At 35.7% G+C, this 12,448-nt stretch overlaps 1 protein-coding gene across 2 annotated transcripts in view; it reads right to left on the reverse strand.

Moving 5' to 3' along the window:
• Positions 1 to 12,448, reverse strand: part of UNC13C (unc-13 homolog C) — a 111,943-nt gene that overhangs the window by 22,526 nt on the left and 76,969 nt on the right. For both annotated transcript variants that reach the window (XM_071755149.1, XM_071755148.1), the window contains exons 17-21: positions 12,314 to 12,399; positions 5,061 to 5,187; positions 4,163 to 4,259; positions 3,594 to 3,737; positions 2,535 to 2,612 (exon numbers count right to left, since the gene is read on the reverse strand). In XM_071755149.1, coding sequence (XP_071611250.1) covers positions 2,535 to 2,612; positions 3,594 to 3,737; positions 4,163 to 4,259; positions 5,061 to 5,187; positions 12,314 to 12,399 — 532 coding nt within the window. The remainder of the gene's footprint in view (positions 1 to 2,534; positions 2,613 to 3,593; positions 3,738 to 4,162; positions 4,260 to 5,060; positions 5,188 to 12,313; positions 12,400 to 12,448) is intronic.

Genomic DNA, 12,448 nt, shown 5'->3' on the forward strand with positions numbered 1-12,448 from the left:
AGAGACAGTGGAATCCAAGTCTATGACAACAAAAGAGTGAGGATGCTCTGGTGTGCAGGTTTCTGTAGTGACCAAGGGTGTGCACATGCAGAGGGCCAGGAGGGAAGCCCAGGGCAGCTGACCCAGACTGGCAGCTGAAGTGCTCCATACCATAAGCACCACCTCACTATAAACTGGGAGGTTTGCAAGGATGCTGGGGGCTACCATGGCTTTCTTCCTGAGAGGGTCCTGTCCATCTCATCAGTCATCCCACACCTGAGGCCTCTTCTCCCACTTTCTGTAACCACCAGTGTGTTCCCTCTGGAGCTGGCGGTGTTGGCATTCAGCCTTCACTGCCAGAAGTGCACAGCTCACCACTGGGATCTGGAGCTGAGGAAATTTTAGCAATGTAAGATACAAATTCTGTCTGATTCTCTCTAAATTTGCATCTCACAGTAGTACTGGGGTTAATATTAGTTCATTATTGCTATTCTGTTTTCATTCCAACCCACAAGTCTCCTTTCTTTTTCCTGATTCCCCCTCCTGGATCAGGTCAGGTGACAGAGACTCTGTCCAAACTGTGTCTGGAATTATAGAAGAAGGGATCTATGACTAGAATGACTCCTAAAACACGGTGGGATTAGACCTTGGTACTCAAAAGATCAATAACATAATTTAGCTTCAATTAGATCTACATTACTCTCAAAGAACTTTGGTGTGGGAGTTCTTCTCAACTGAAGGAAAAAAAAGAAATTTGATCTAACTTCTTAATCATTACATTAATGCTTTCCAGTACAGCATGCTATTTCCCCTCCTGCAAAAGACACTGGTCTGTATAATGGCTGAAATGTCACCTCTCTTCTTGCTCCTTAGAAAACCTACAAACCTGACTACTTCTATTTTTTTTATCTACCTTCTATTAATTTGTGATGACTAAAACTGAGTCGTCCTTTTCTGTGCCATCTCCATTATGACATATTCATTATTCTGGAAATCACCTGCAATATTACAATCCAATTATTATGATTTCTCACAGGGGAATAAGCAGCTGAAAATAACATCATGGTTCTTTTGTTCAAAACAAGAGCAAATGCCTTTGGCAAGATATAGAAGCTATGAGAGAAATACTTCAGATGGAGGCAATTCTCAAAGCTTCCTTTGGGGCTTGCAAGGGCTGCTTTTTCAGAGTCTAAGCCTACCTTGACTGAATGGAAAAATTTCTGTTGCTGTAAGTAAATAACAGAACCAGAGCTTACATCTTATTATTTCACTCTCATCTTGTCCTTCAGAGTACTCTTTGCAGCAATTTATACAAATGACAGCTAAATGCAACAACGTGGAAAAATGAGTGGCAAGTACAATACTTAAAACCAGGTTTGTTTGTAAACTCTTGACAGAAGGTGGGAGATAAGAGGATGTTTTTACATTAGATACATATCCATGAAAAGCACCTTCAGAAAGCTTTTATTTGAGCAGTTTATGTGCACATTTTGTACTGTTTAAGAGAAATAGTAGACTTATTGACTTGAAAAAAATGCCAAAGTCTAACTGGAATCATAAAAAAACTATTTGGCTTAATCCCTTCTAGCAGCCCTAATGCAGAAGACAGACTTTTGCATTGATTGACAGATTTTTGCATTTGATTGAGATCACCAGATCAAGTGGTCTTTTCTTAAGCTAAATGTATTTCACTAAGGTAGCTTCTGTCAAAAATAAGTTAAGTCCCCCAAATACATCTGATACAACAATTTATAACATAATGAGATTAATTCCATCTAAAGTCTTTGTAAAGATTGGCATACCAGGGTGACTTCAGAAGTCAAGCACTTCAGAAATTAAAAAAAATCCCACTGGACAGGTCAAAAGGCTATACAAACAGCTTGACTTACTGACTGAACACTATTAAAACTAATTTCTTCTATGAAGTGGTAAGCTTTACTTAATATTAACATTAAATTGAAAGGCATGGGAAAACATAGCTACAGATTTTATTTCATTTTTACATCAAAATTTGGGACTAGTTATGGCTCATATTGGGTCAAACACAGAGACAGATTATTTTAGCTGAAGCTTGGTTTGAACTGATTAAGATTAAAATAGGTGTGCAGTGCATTCACTCCTCCACACTGGGAAGAAAGTTCTGTGTTATTTGCAGCTCTCTATTTTCCCCTGGAGGGGAAAGAGGTAAGGAATACATGGAAAGTGCATCTGTAAAGTTAAAGTGCATGAAGAGTGACATCCTGATAGATTATCCCCAACAGATTCACCATTGGATAAGGCTGCTATCCAGGGAGTGTTCCAGGCCATTTTTTTTTCCACTTTAATACTGAAATTTCTAATTAAGATTCTTAACTAATCCCACCTATTCCAGCTTTTACACAGCAAAGTAAACAGCTATGAAAACATTCTTACCTATTAAAAACAAAGCAAAACAAAAATCCCATCATCCATTCATGCTTTTTCTGCCAAACAAAAGTGATGACATTTTCAAAAAAGACAGTAAGTCATTCAAAGGTAATTTCTAAGGCAGAAACATAACACAGCTTTTTACTCACCACATTTTCTTTATCACAGTATGAGCTGAAGTAATTTGAAATAATTACAGCATACTGAAGAAGCACTTTGTTAATAGTCTAGGAGAGAAGAAGAATTTTTAAAATGGTATATTTCATAACTCAAAAATAATTAGAAAAACAACACAAGAAGGGAGTATATAAATAATAGTTTTTACAGGTTCTTACACATTTAGTATATGGCATTTTTTTAGCTATAATATAAAAAGCCCTGTGAGCATATTTTCAAATCCTTGCACAGCAGATGGTGGGTTGTTCTTAATGGAATGTAATCTTCAATAGCAGAGATACTTTAATTTTAGTCATTTTAGTGTTTTTGAGATGTATTGAGAGCTCTGCTCCTTGCACCATGCTACTTACTTGATGGAATAGTTGAAAGCTCAAAAAGCCCTGCAGGGTGACAATGAATTGATTAAAAACATAATGGAAAAAATAAGACCAAGGGAGAACTTTTCAGAGCCTGAAAATATGAGCTCACCTTGCAATAATCATGTGAATATGAACTTTGTTTGCAAATGAAAAACTGTTGTAATGGAGCAAAAGAAATAAATATAAATGCAGACTTTTTGAAAGCCATCAGAAGTATAATGGAAATCTAAAACTTGTGAGGAAATTTTACAATTCAAATAGAAAGTTGAATATATTGACCAGCAGATGAATAAGAACTACCACCTCAGGACTTCAGGCAACAATACTTTATTGCCATACCATGATTTTTTTTCCCCTGGCAGTGACTACTGAGATAATTGCATTTCACTAAATTGCTCCATTAATTGGATTGTTATCAGTGCTTAGCAAGAGTAAAAATTGATTGTACAACATATATAAATATGACATCTCAGAGTCGATAGGACTTTTCAAATTGGTAAATGATTTTGACAAAGGACATAAAAAAGAGTCTTAAGCCACAGACAGCACATCTTTCTAAGGACCCCAGTCAGAGACAGAACATATTGATTCCAATTACTTAGCTTTAAAGTACAAGGTAACACAGTGCCAGGCTCTCTGAAGCTCAGTTGAGATGCATTGATTTTAATTTACCTTTGCAAATCTTCTCATTAAATGAGACAGTGCTTCTGGATTAGGACACTCCAGTTTCCTAATAATCTCAAAGCTCTGATTGAGCTGTGTGAAGACATCAACCACAGAACAAGAGAAGAGGGCATGATCTGATGTTTGCTGAAACTAGAGACAAACATTCAAATGAGTTAATACTTGTTCAGAGATCCAAACTGCATTAACTGATTTTCTTCCACTTGATATTCTTCCTAACATAAAAAGTAATAACTAATTTTATTGATTCTTTTTTAAAAGTCACACTGATAATACTGAGAAATGTGGCTTTTGACATTTCTGTTTCTTTCAAAACTTTTAAAACCAAAATGCTCCTTCATGGTGCCAGTATCACCTTGCAATTTAGTGGAACCAAGGACTGAAATCTATAGGGAATTTAGATAGATGGAATTAGAGCAGGCATTTACCCACACCATTAGTGTTATTGACAGAACCTTTTGAGGCCTACCAAACATACTATGGGACCCAATATTCTTCTGGTTTTGCAGTATAAATGTCTTAGGAATTTATTTTTTCATTAAAAAGTAAAGGCTCACCCCATCTTTTTTGTCTCTTTCTAGTGCTCCATGAAGAAATTCCATTGAGACATCCTCATTTTCATCCAGCCACTGAATGACAAATGGTTCAAACCACCTGAAAAAAAGCAATTTTGTAAACTAAGTACATTTCATAAAGATCCTGAGAGAAGAAATGCCATATGACCCACAAGTTTGGCATCTTGTGTCTTCACATGTGTTCTAGTGGCTAAAAAGCCTACCATATTTTAGAGTATATCTTTTAGCAATATTGCTTCTTTATTAAGAATTTTTAAATTTTTATATGTAATAACTTAAGAAACCTTTCAGTTACTATAACATCATATGTTTATTTAAAAAACCCCTCGAAATTTAAAGCAAAAAGAGGCCTCAAACCATCTCAGCAAATCAGCAGACTTACAAAAGATTAAGGAATGAGATTCCAGATAGCTTGTATAAAAGAACAGGAGTTAATGTTGCAGAAGGAAAGGCAAAAAATCAATCCAGCATTGAAATATTAATCCAATGCATGAAGAATAATTTCAGTACTGTATCCCTTTAGCATTCAATCTTTATCCAAATTTGGGCATGAAACAAATGCAGGGGCCTCTAATGAATACTGCTGCTGTTCCAGCATTTCATACCTTCCTTAGGCATTTTCTGACCAGAATATTTTTTCATCTATGAAGAGCTGCAGTTACAACAGCTGGAAAAAAAGTCCAATGAAATAGCTAATAGCACTTTTAATAGCTGGACTATTTCATTTGATAGGATGAAGGACTGAAGAGAAGGAAATACAAAAAGTAAAGTCAGTGCAACACATCTTGAGATCTTGCACAAACCTGAACATAAATATTCAACCGAAATAAACCTTGAACCAAGCCAAAACTCATCTGAGGGTTCCCAATGTTCTACTTACAGAGAGTATTCAGGCACAGCATCCTTGAAAGCAGAGAGTTCTCTCACATACTCATTATAAAACCATTTCACTTTGAAGTGCAGATTCATATAGTCCGTGCTTTTGCATAACCTCTGCTTTTCATGTTCTGTAATGGAAGGATTTAAAATAAAAGCATTTAATAGTGCACTAACAGTAAATAACATTCTTGTGCCTCTATGCACTAGTGACCTAATACTTGCATTTTAAAGCACAACTGGTTTGACTTTTTAAGAGACAGCAGTACTTGCAGTACCCAGGTTCTTAGGGAAACCAAACCAAAGCAAAGACCAGACCACAGTTTAGGCTTTTCAGCTGTCTTCACTGCAGCAAGGAAAACCCACAAACTTGCTTCTACTACATAACATCATTGCTTCCCAGCCTTATACAGAACCACAGAAAGATGCATGAGTACTCTCATAGTTGTTACATTCTGCAGACCTGCAGAATGTTATTTTTTTTCATTCTGGTAGGAGCTTTTCCACAAACTACTGGTGGTGACAGTTAGATGACCAAACACAATCTCAATAAAAGGTGGTTCTTCCAGGTGATACCAGTCTTTTCCTGAGAATAGTTATCTTATTGCTATCAAAATCTACTGCTTAAGCCACTACTAAGAAAAATCTGTCTTATATTACAGCCCAATTGAGTAGAATTTCTGAAATGAACAGTTATTTTTCATTGAAGGGTTGCCTGGATGTGTTATTATATTAAACAAGGCAACTTAGGATGGATTGTTATAATAATACAAACCAAGTAAATTCTTGATCCAATTTTAGAAATGAGCTGCTGCCAGTGGTGGACAAACTTCTAAGGAAGGGTAAAACTTACAAAATGGCATTCACTTATGTTTTCTCTTTTAAGATCTAAAACATAACACATTAGAATTGAACACAAGAGTAACTAAGGAATAGTTGAGTTTTTTCTCTAGGTTATTGTACCTAGGAAAGAAAATTTCAAAATTCTCCAAATGTATTACATATAAGTAAAAAACCACACCCACAGTTCCTAATATTAACCCACATGAACAGCAGAAAACACTTCACAGGATCTACAAAGTCACTTTGTGTCCATCCATGTTACCTCTTCAGTTCATATAAATCAAAGAGCAGAGAAAAAACCAGGTACCCATATGGGGTAGCCCAAGACAATTTTAACTGGATGACATTAGGTGGTTTTATTTGCACTGCCCATGAATTTCATCTAGAAAACACAGGAACATCACTGCTGGCATCCTAAATTTAGATTAGGACCCAGAAAGGAGTTGTCCACTCTCACTTTGCAAAATTATTGTAATACTGAGACAGCCTTGAAGTAAAACTGCCAATTGAATAATGTGTAAATGTGCTCAGCAGAGATTATGATAGAAATAGTAGACATTTCTCATAATTAATCCTGGATAAACAGAATCTCCAGTGTAGGGAACCTATTATTAATTATTTTTTTTCCTGCTATTTTAGTGAAACATTCCTGGTAATGCAGCATTTTTATAAGCACTGATTCATCTAGGGAGTTTCATAGCAAGGAAATTTGCATTTCCCATTAGTGATAGCAGCACATTATTCTGTATTTCTGTATCATGAATCAACAAAAAACCCAAAACACCGATAAGATCTCTGTAAAGTGTAAAAATATGTAAACTGTAATCTGTGTCTATAGGGCACTTTATCTGCTTTTATCTATTGAGGTTCAAATAGGAGCATCTTTTTTTATGGTATTGATTATATTGTGGGTTGTTTTTTACTAAGTATCTCCTTAGGGGTAATGCTCTAATGCTCAGATGTTTTCTGCAGGTTTGATGTAATAGATGTTGTAACTGCAGCTACAGAGAAAACTGGGTGCAGATTTGTTCCATCTCAGTTGCACAAATTACAATTACAGTAATGCCTTTAAGAAAACTTCCAGAAAGAAACAGCACCAAGAAAAAAAAATAAAAAAAATCTTCTATTCAGGTGCTGTCTGGGTAACCGAAAAAGACAGATTTTTTTAAAAGGACTCTGATGTGGAATGAATTAAAATATTCATGTTTGCTCTATGATGAAATCAGCCACTGACCTGGTGACACAGGATCTAGCAAATATCTAATTGCAGACAATTGCTCTTTTACAGAAAAATACATCACAAAACACTTTCCTCTCTTGCTCATTTCCCAAGAATTCCTCCAAAAAGCTGAGATGATTTACTTAAGACAGCAAACAAAAAGGAATTGTAACACAACTGTTGTTTTGCTCTGGTGTTTGCAGTGTCATAGCAAAGACATAATAAGCACAAACATCTACATGACACTAAAGACATAATGGCATTTATCAAACTGGAACAGATCCCCTTCACTACAGAACCCTTTATCCTTTTAACCTGGAGGTAAAAACATCACTGAGTATCCATGTAATTTTTGATATATATTAGTTGCTAAAAAAGGAGAAAAGGGTAACCTAACAACCTTCAGAAAAGATGAACATTTTAAATATTTGAGTAATCAGTTTGATACTTTGTTCAACTCTAATTTTCCCTTATTTGAGTACATGAGCTGTCTTTTTTTTTTTTTTCTTTTTCTAAAGCAGTTTCCTAGCTACCCTTTTTTTGTAACAACATACAGTTAAACTGCTTGCAGAATTCTAATGAAACAGTTTTACAGAATAGTTTGAATTTTTATGAACAAGAACTGCAAATAGGAAATTTGTAAGTAAAAATGGACAAATTCACCAGATATACATAAATATATATATATGAATATGTAACAAAAAAAAAAACTTGTCCAGTTTTGCTGCTTTAAGGATAATGTTGCAGATGAATAACTGCTACAAAGAACACTTATGTGGAACAAATTAATTATATCATACTCATCTGGTTTAATTACTACATACAAGCTATTGCATTAGAGTTTATTCAAAGGAAAATGATTGAGACTGAGCATGAGGGGATTGTGTTTGGGTTAACTGCAAAATTTCCCATCAAAACCCTGATGCTGTTTTCCACCACTGCCACATAATTCTATCTTATCTGCAATATTTACTCACCAATCATCCTAGAGGCTACAAGCTGCATATTTTGGTTTTTTTTTCTTTCAGAACTGCTATTCCAGAAAATTTGCTATTTCCAAACTTTATAATTGGGAATTACATTTATGGCACAAACTGAATCTGGCTGATGAAAGAAGAGCTCTTAAGGAAGTCCTATGAGGAATGAGACTGGCTGAGAATGAATCACTGTGGAGACACCACAGCAATCTGATGCAGCTCTCTTATAGGTACTTGATCTCAATTCAATTTCTCTCCAGTGCAGCAGCTGCTTGCTCTCACTGCCTCTTTTAAGGTGGGTATTATTATGCTTATTGTGCTCTGACTGAATGCAACAAACTGGCCCAGGCCACAAATGAAGAAAAACAGACTCAAGCTCATCTCAATCCTGGGTTCTTGTACTTTCCTACAGGCAACAAAGTCACTGATTATTAACTGAAACTCAGAGTGGGACACAATTAATTGATGATTTTGTATAATGTAGATTGGTTTAGATAATGTGAAGTACTACTGGTCTTTCTGAAAGAGCTTTTTTGTGTCAAGATAAATATAATTGAAAATCTTCCATCTTTAGCTCCTTTTGTGGAGATATTTACAACCGATTTACAACTAAAAAACCTCTACTTCTCCCTTTAAAAGTAAGTTTTTTCTTTCATAGAAGACTACTTCATATTCAATCTTTGCATTTGCTTGAATTTTTTAATTGCAGTATCTTTGATCACTTCATAAATACAATGGATTGCACTTTCAGAACATCTATGAGATGATTAAGCTGCACTATTCATATTTGACAAATAGAAACTGAAGTATAAGGAGATCAAGTGCATGTAATGAGGACACACACCTAAATTAGGAAAGGCAGTGTAGATCTTGTTCAAAGATTTTTTAACCAGAGTAATATTTCCTCACTGACCAGAGACCAAGGAAGAAAGGCAGACTGTCTTATTCTGAATTGTGAGAAAAAAAATGATTTAGTGTCCATTTTTGTCTCCTTGCCTGGAAGTGGGCTAATCAATCCTTGACTTAAGGCAGTGCACTTTAAGAGAGAAGAGGTGACATTGCTCTTTTTATTCAAGGGGGAGCTCTGGAAGTGAGAGGCCATTTGCTCAGAGTGCCCCTGCTTTGCTTCACAGCAGCTACACGGGAGTCCAAGGCCAGCTGCTTAGCATCTGAAAAGGCAGAGCTGGACATTCCTTTCTAGGAGAGGTAAACTGCTTCTGGAAACTTCAGGGCACAAAATACCAGTGTTACATATTGTCTCAGAGGTGTAAAATGTCATATCAGGAGGGATGTGTGATTCTGCTGCATACAACTCTATTTTCTACTACAAAACATTGTCATTTTTTACTCTCTGTGTTGTACTGCCTAAGCATTTCAAATTCCTTTAGGCAAATTAACTTTGATATCTCCTAAATATTACTGAGTTGTTTTTTTTACTCCTTATTTAAAATTTAGCATATTGGCCTCATCAATTACTACTTCAGAAGAGTTCCAGGAAAGTGGATGGTAACATCCCCAAGAGGACGAGGCAAGATATGCAGCTTCATTAAACATAAGCTTGTTGCCCTGCATGCAACCAAGAGAAATTAAAATGCCAGCACATAAAATAATTTAATAAAATGAATTTCAGTGCAGCTTTTACCTTCCAATATCACACCAGAGTGAAATTTATGTATCATGAAAAATAAAGAGGTCAATGCTACTCAAAGAACAAACCCTGGGAGACAAAATTCTGTCTTTAGATATACACAGCTACTATTGGCTACAGAAGGAAATAAGCACTTGCTTCCAAGGACTGAAATAATCTGAACTGTGCTTTTTTACTGTTAGTGGAATTTTTGCTCTGTGCATGACTTGACTGTGGAAAGCCTATGGAAATGGAAAAGCTATGAATGGAATCACTGTATCTGCTGGGATATCTATGATGATGACTAAAGCTCTGGTTCTGAAGAATATGATGAAAATTTCAAATACTTTGTACTTGAATTTTCAACATTTGTTCAAAGTAATCACATAATCAGAAAGCAATAAAAGAGGACCAATAATGCTGGTGTACAAATCCAGTTTACATTGATTCTGGCTTTTGTAACTCTCTACTACGTATAAAATTTGGAAAATTATGAAAGAATATACTCTTCAGAAAATGTTATCACATAATTAAATGCTACATTGTCATGCTTGAAATCTGTGAGGAAAAAGACAATATGGGTAAGAAAGGCAGCCTTAATTGTATTGGGTCTGAAGTGCTGAATATGCAGCCTTGCATCTTTGATATTTTTTTGGCCATTTTCTTTATCTATTGTTTCATTTAAAAAAAAATAGTAAAATAATGGTATCTTTCCATGAAGGAAACATTCAGACTGGATTCTCTGCACTTTGGCTTGTCACAAGAGTGCAAAGTGAGAGTAAAAAATGACCAAATAGGCATGGTAGCATTTTATAGGCAATTAGTAGAGTGAAGTACAAAACAGGAATAATCAGGCAGCAAGATAAATGTGAGGCTGAACTTTAATAATTACCTGTCTTGTATCTGCCTCTGCCTGTAGAGCAGAAGCAAAGACAAAACCACACAGGTGTTCTCTAATTGTTATCCAGCAAATTGTACTTAAAGCTTATTGAAACATAATGAAGAAACAACCAGTTTCAGTGGATTTATCCCATTTCTTGGAGGTGCTGGAACCAGTATCATAAGTTTAGTTCAGAACTAATGTGCTTGCCCATAAGGGGAAATTTACTCCTGTACCTATGGGAGAAAAAAGACACCAATGTATCTCCATACATGGAGATTCTTTGCAGAATTAGGTTATTAACATTCTATTTTGTTTTCAAGTCCTGCTACAACTCAACCTTCCCCATTTCATATCTTGTATAATTAACTCTCCCTCAAAAGTTTCCCATTGTGTTCTTTACAACCAAGAAACAAAGGGTGTGATCTGAAGCTGCCTTTTGAGTGATCAGTGTTCTCTACTCAGCAAACTGAGTTAATTATCTTCCCTGAATTATCCTGTTGCAGTACAGAATGTTTACAGCTCAATGGCTAAAACACCACAAGCACTGGGGGCACAGGGGTGTTATGCACCCAAAGCTGTGAGGGCAACAGGTCATTTCTGATGGCTTTTAGGAATTCTTACCAACCTGTGTTAGCTGTCTCTAAGTTGCTGAGCCTGTTCCTGATTTACAACCTCTTGAGATACAAGGTTGTTCTCACTGGTGTAAGCAGGATCACAGTAGTAGCTTTCATTTGTTATTCATACTTCTCACTCCTGGTAGCTTTTGACTTGACTGAGCACTCTCAAAGGATGATCTCCTGCCTGCCATTAGATTTCTCAAACTTATACCTCTGATTGACAGGACTATAGAAAAACACCTGCAAGTATTAGTTTGAACACCTCTTCTCCTACCCACATCTTAGAATTGATTTCTCATGTCTTCTCTTGTCATTCTGCATATTATAATCACATTGCCTCTAATTCATTCCTTCCTTCTCACTTTCTGCTGTGCTTAGTGTGCAAATTCCACATGCAAATAGAACAATCTGCAGAGTAACACAACACCAGATGAACAAAATAATTCTTCCATTCAGAGCAATTCTAGTAATTCATCTTTTATCTCTTTTTCTTTATAATCATAAAATCCTACAATGTCAAAAGAACATTACACTGATATTATTGCATTAGACATTGCAGAGCAAATAATATAGGCACTAATCTTCAAATATTCCTTTTTTTTTTTTTTTTTTAATCCTTTATGCCTGTTGAGTTGTTAAACTGCTGTTTAAGTCCAACTTTTTTTTCACAACGACTTGTGTTTTGAATACAAAAAGGTTTACTTACCTCTATTTTCTCCACAACTTTATTCTGTAAATGTCTCTTATGGACAAGTTAAATGTTTTCAGCTAGCAAGAAAACAGGCAATGTCTACAGTACACTCTAGCAAGCATATTTGTGGTTCCTTGGACACTGATGATTTTGTCATATTTAGGGAATAAGAAGCAGCATTTCAAATTAAATTCTTTTGTCTCCTTCCTCAGATAACTATATAGTCACAGTAGAATGATTTTTTCTTTTACACTGCTTCTTTTTCACTACCTATGAAGTATCTTAAACAAGTGCATCAGAAAACTCCTAGTACCCTCAGAAATCTGATGCCAGCCAGGTGTGATTTGCTGTTGCAATCAGTCTCAGTGAACTCTCCAGTGTAATTAAGTGTTCTAATTACCTTCCAGAGCATATTTCATGTCCTGGGCAAACAGAGTCCACATGATTTCAGCACTGACTTTTCCCATGTTCAGCTCTTGAGGGAACCTGCAATCAATCACATTATATCAGTTCACCTGCTCCTAGAAATTATGCT

The sequence above is a fragment of the Heliangelus exortis genome, chromosome 11, assembly GCF_036169615.1.
Source record: "Heliangelus exortis chromosome 11, bHelExo1.hap1, whole genome shotgun sequence".
NCBI classification, from domain to species: Eukaryota; Metazoa; Chordata; class Aves; order Apodiformes; family Trochilidae; genus Heliangelus; species Heliangelus exortis.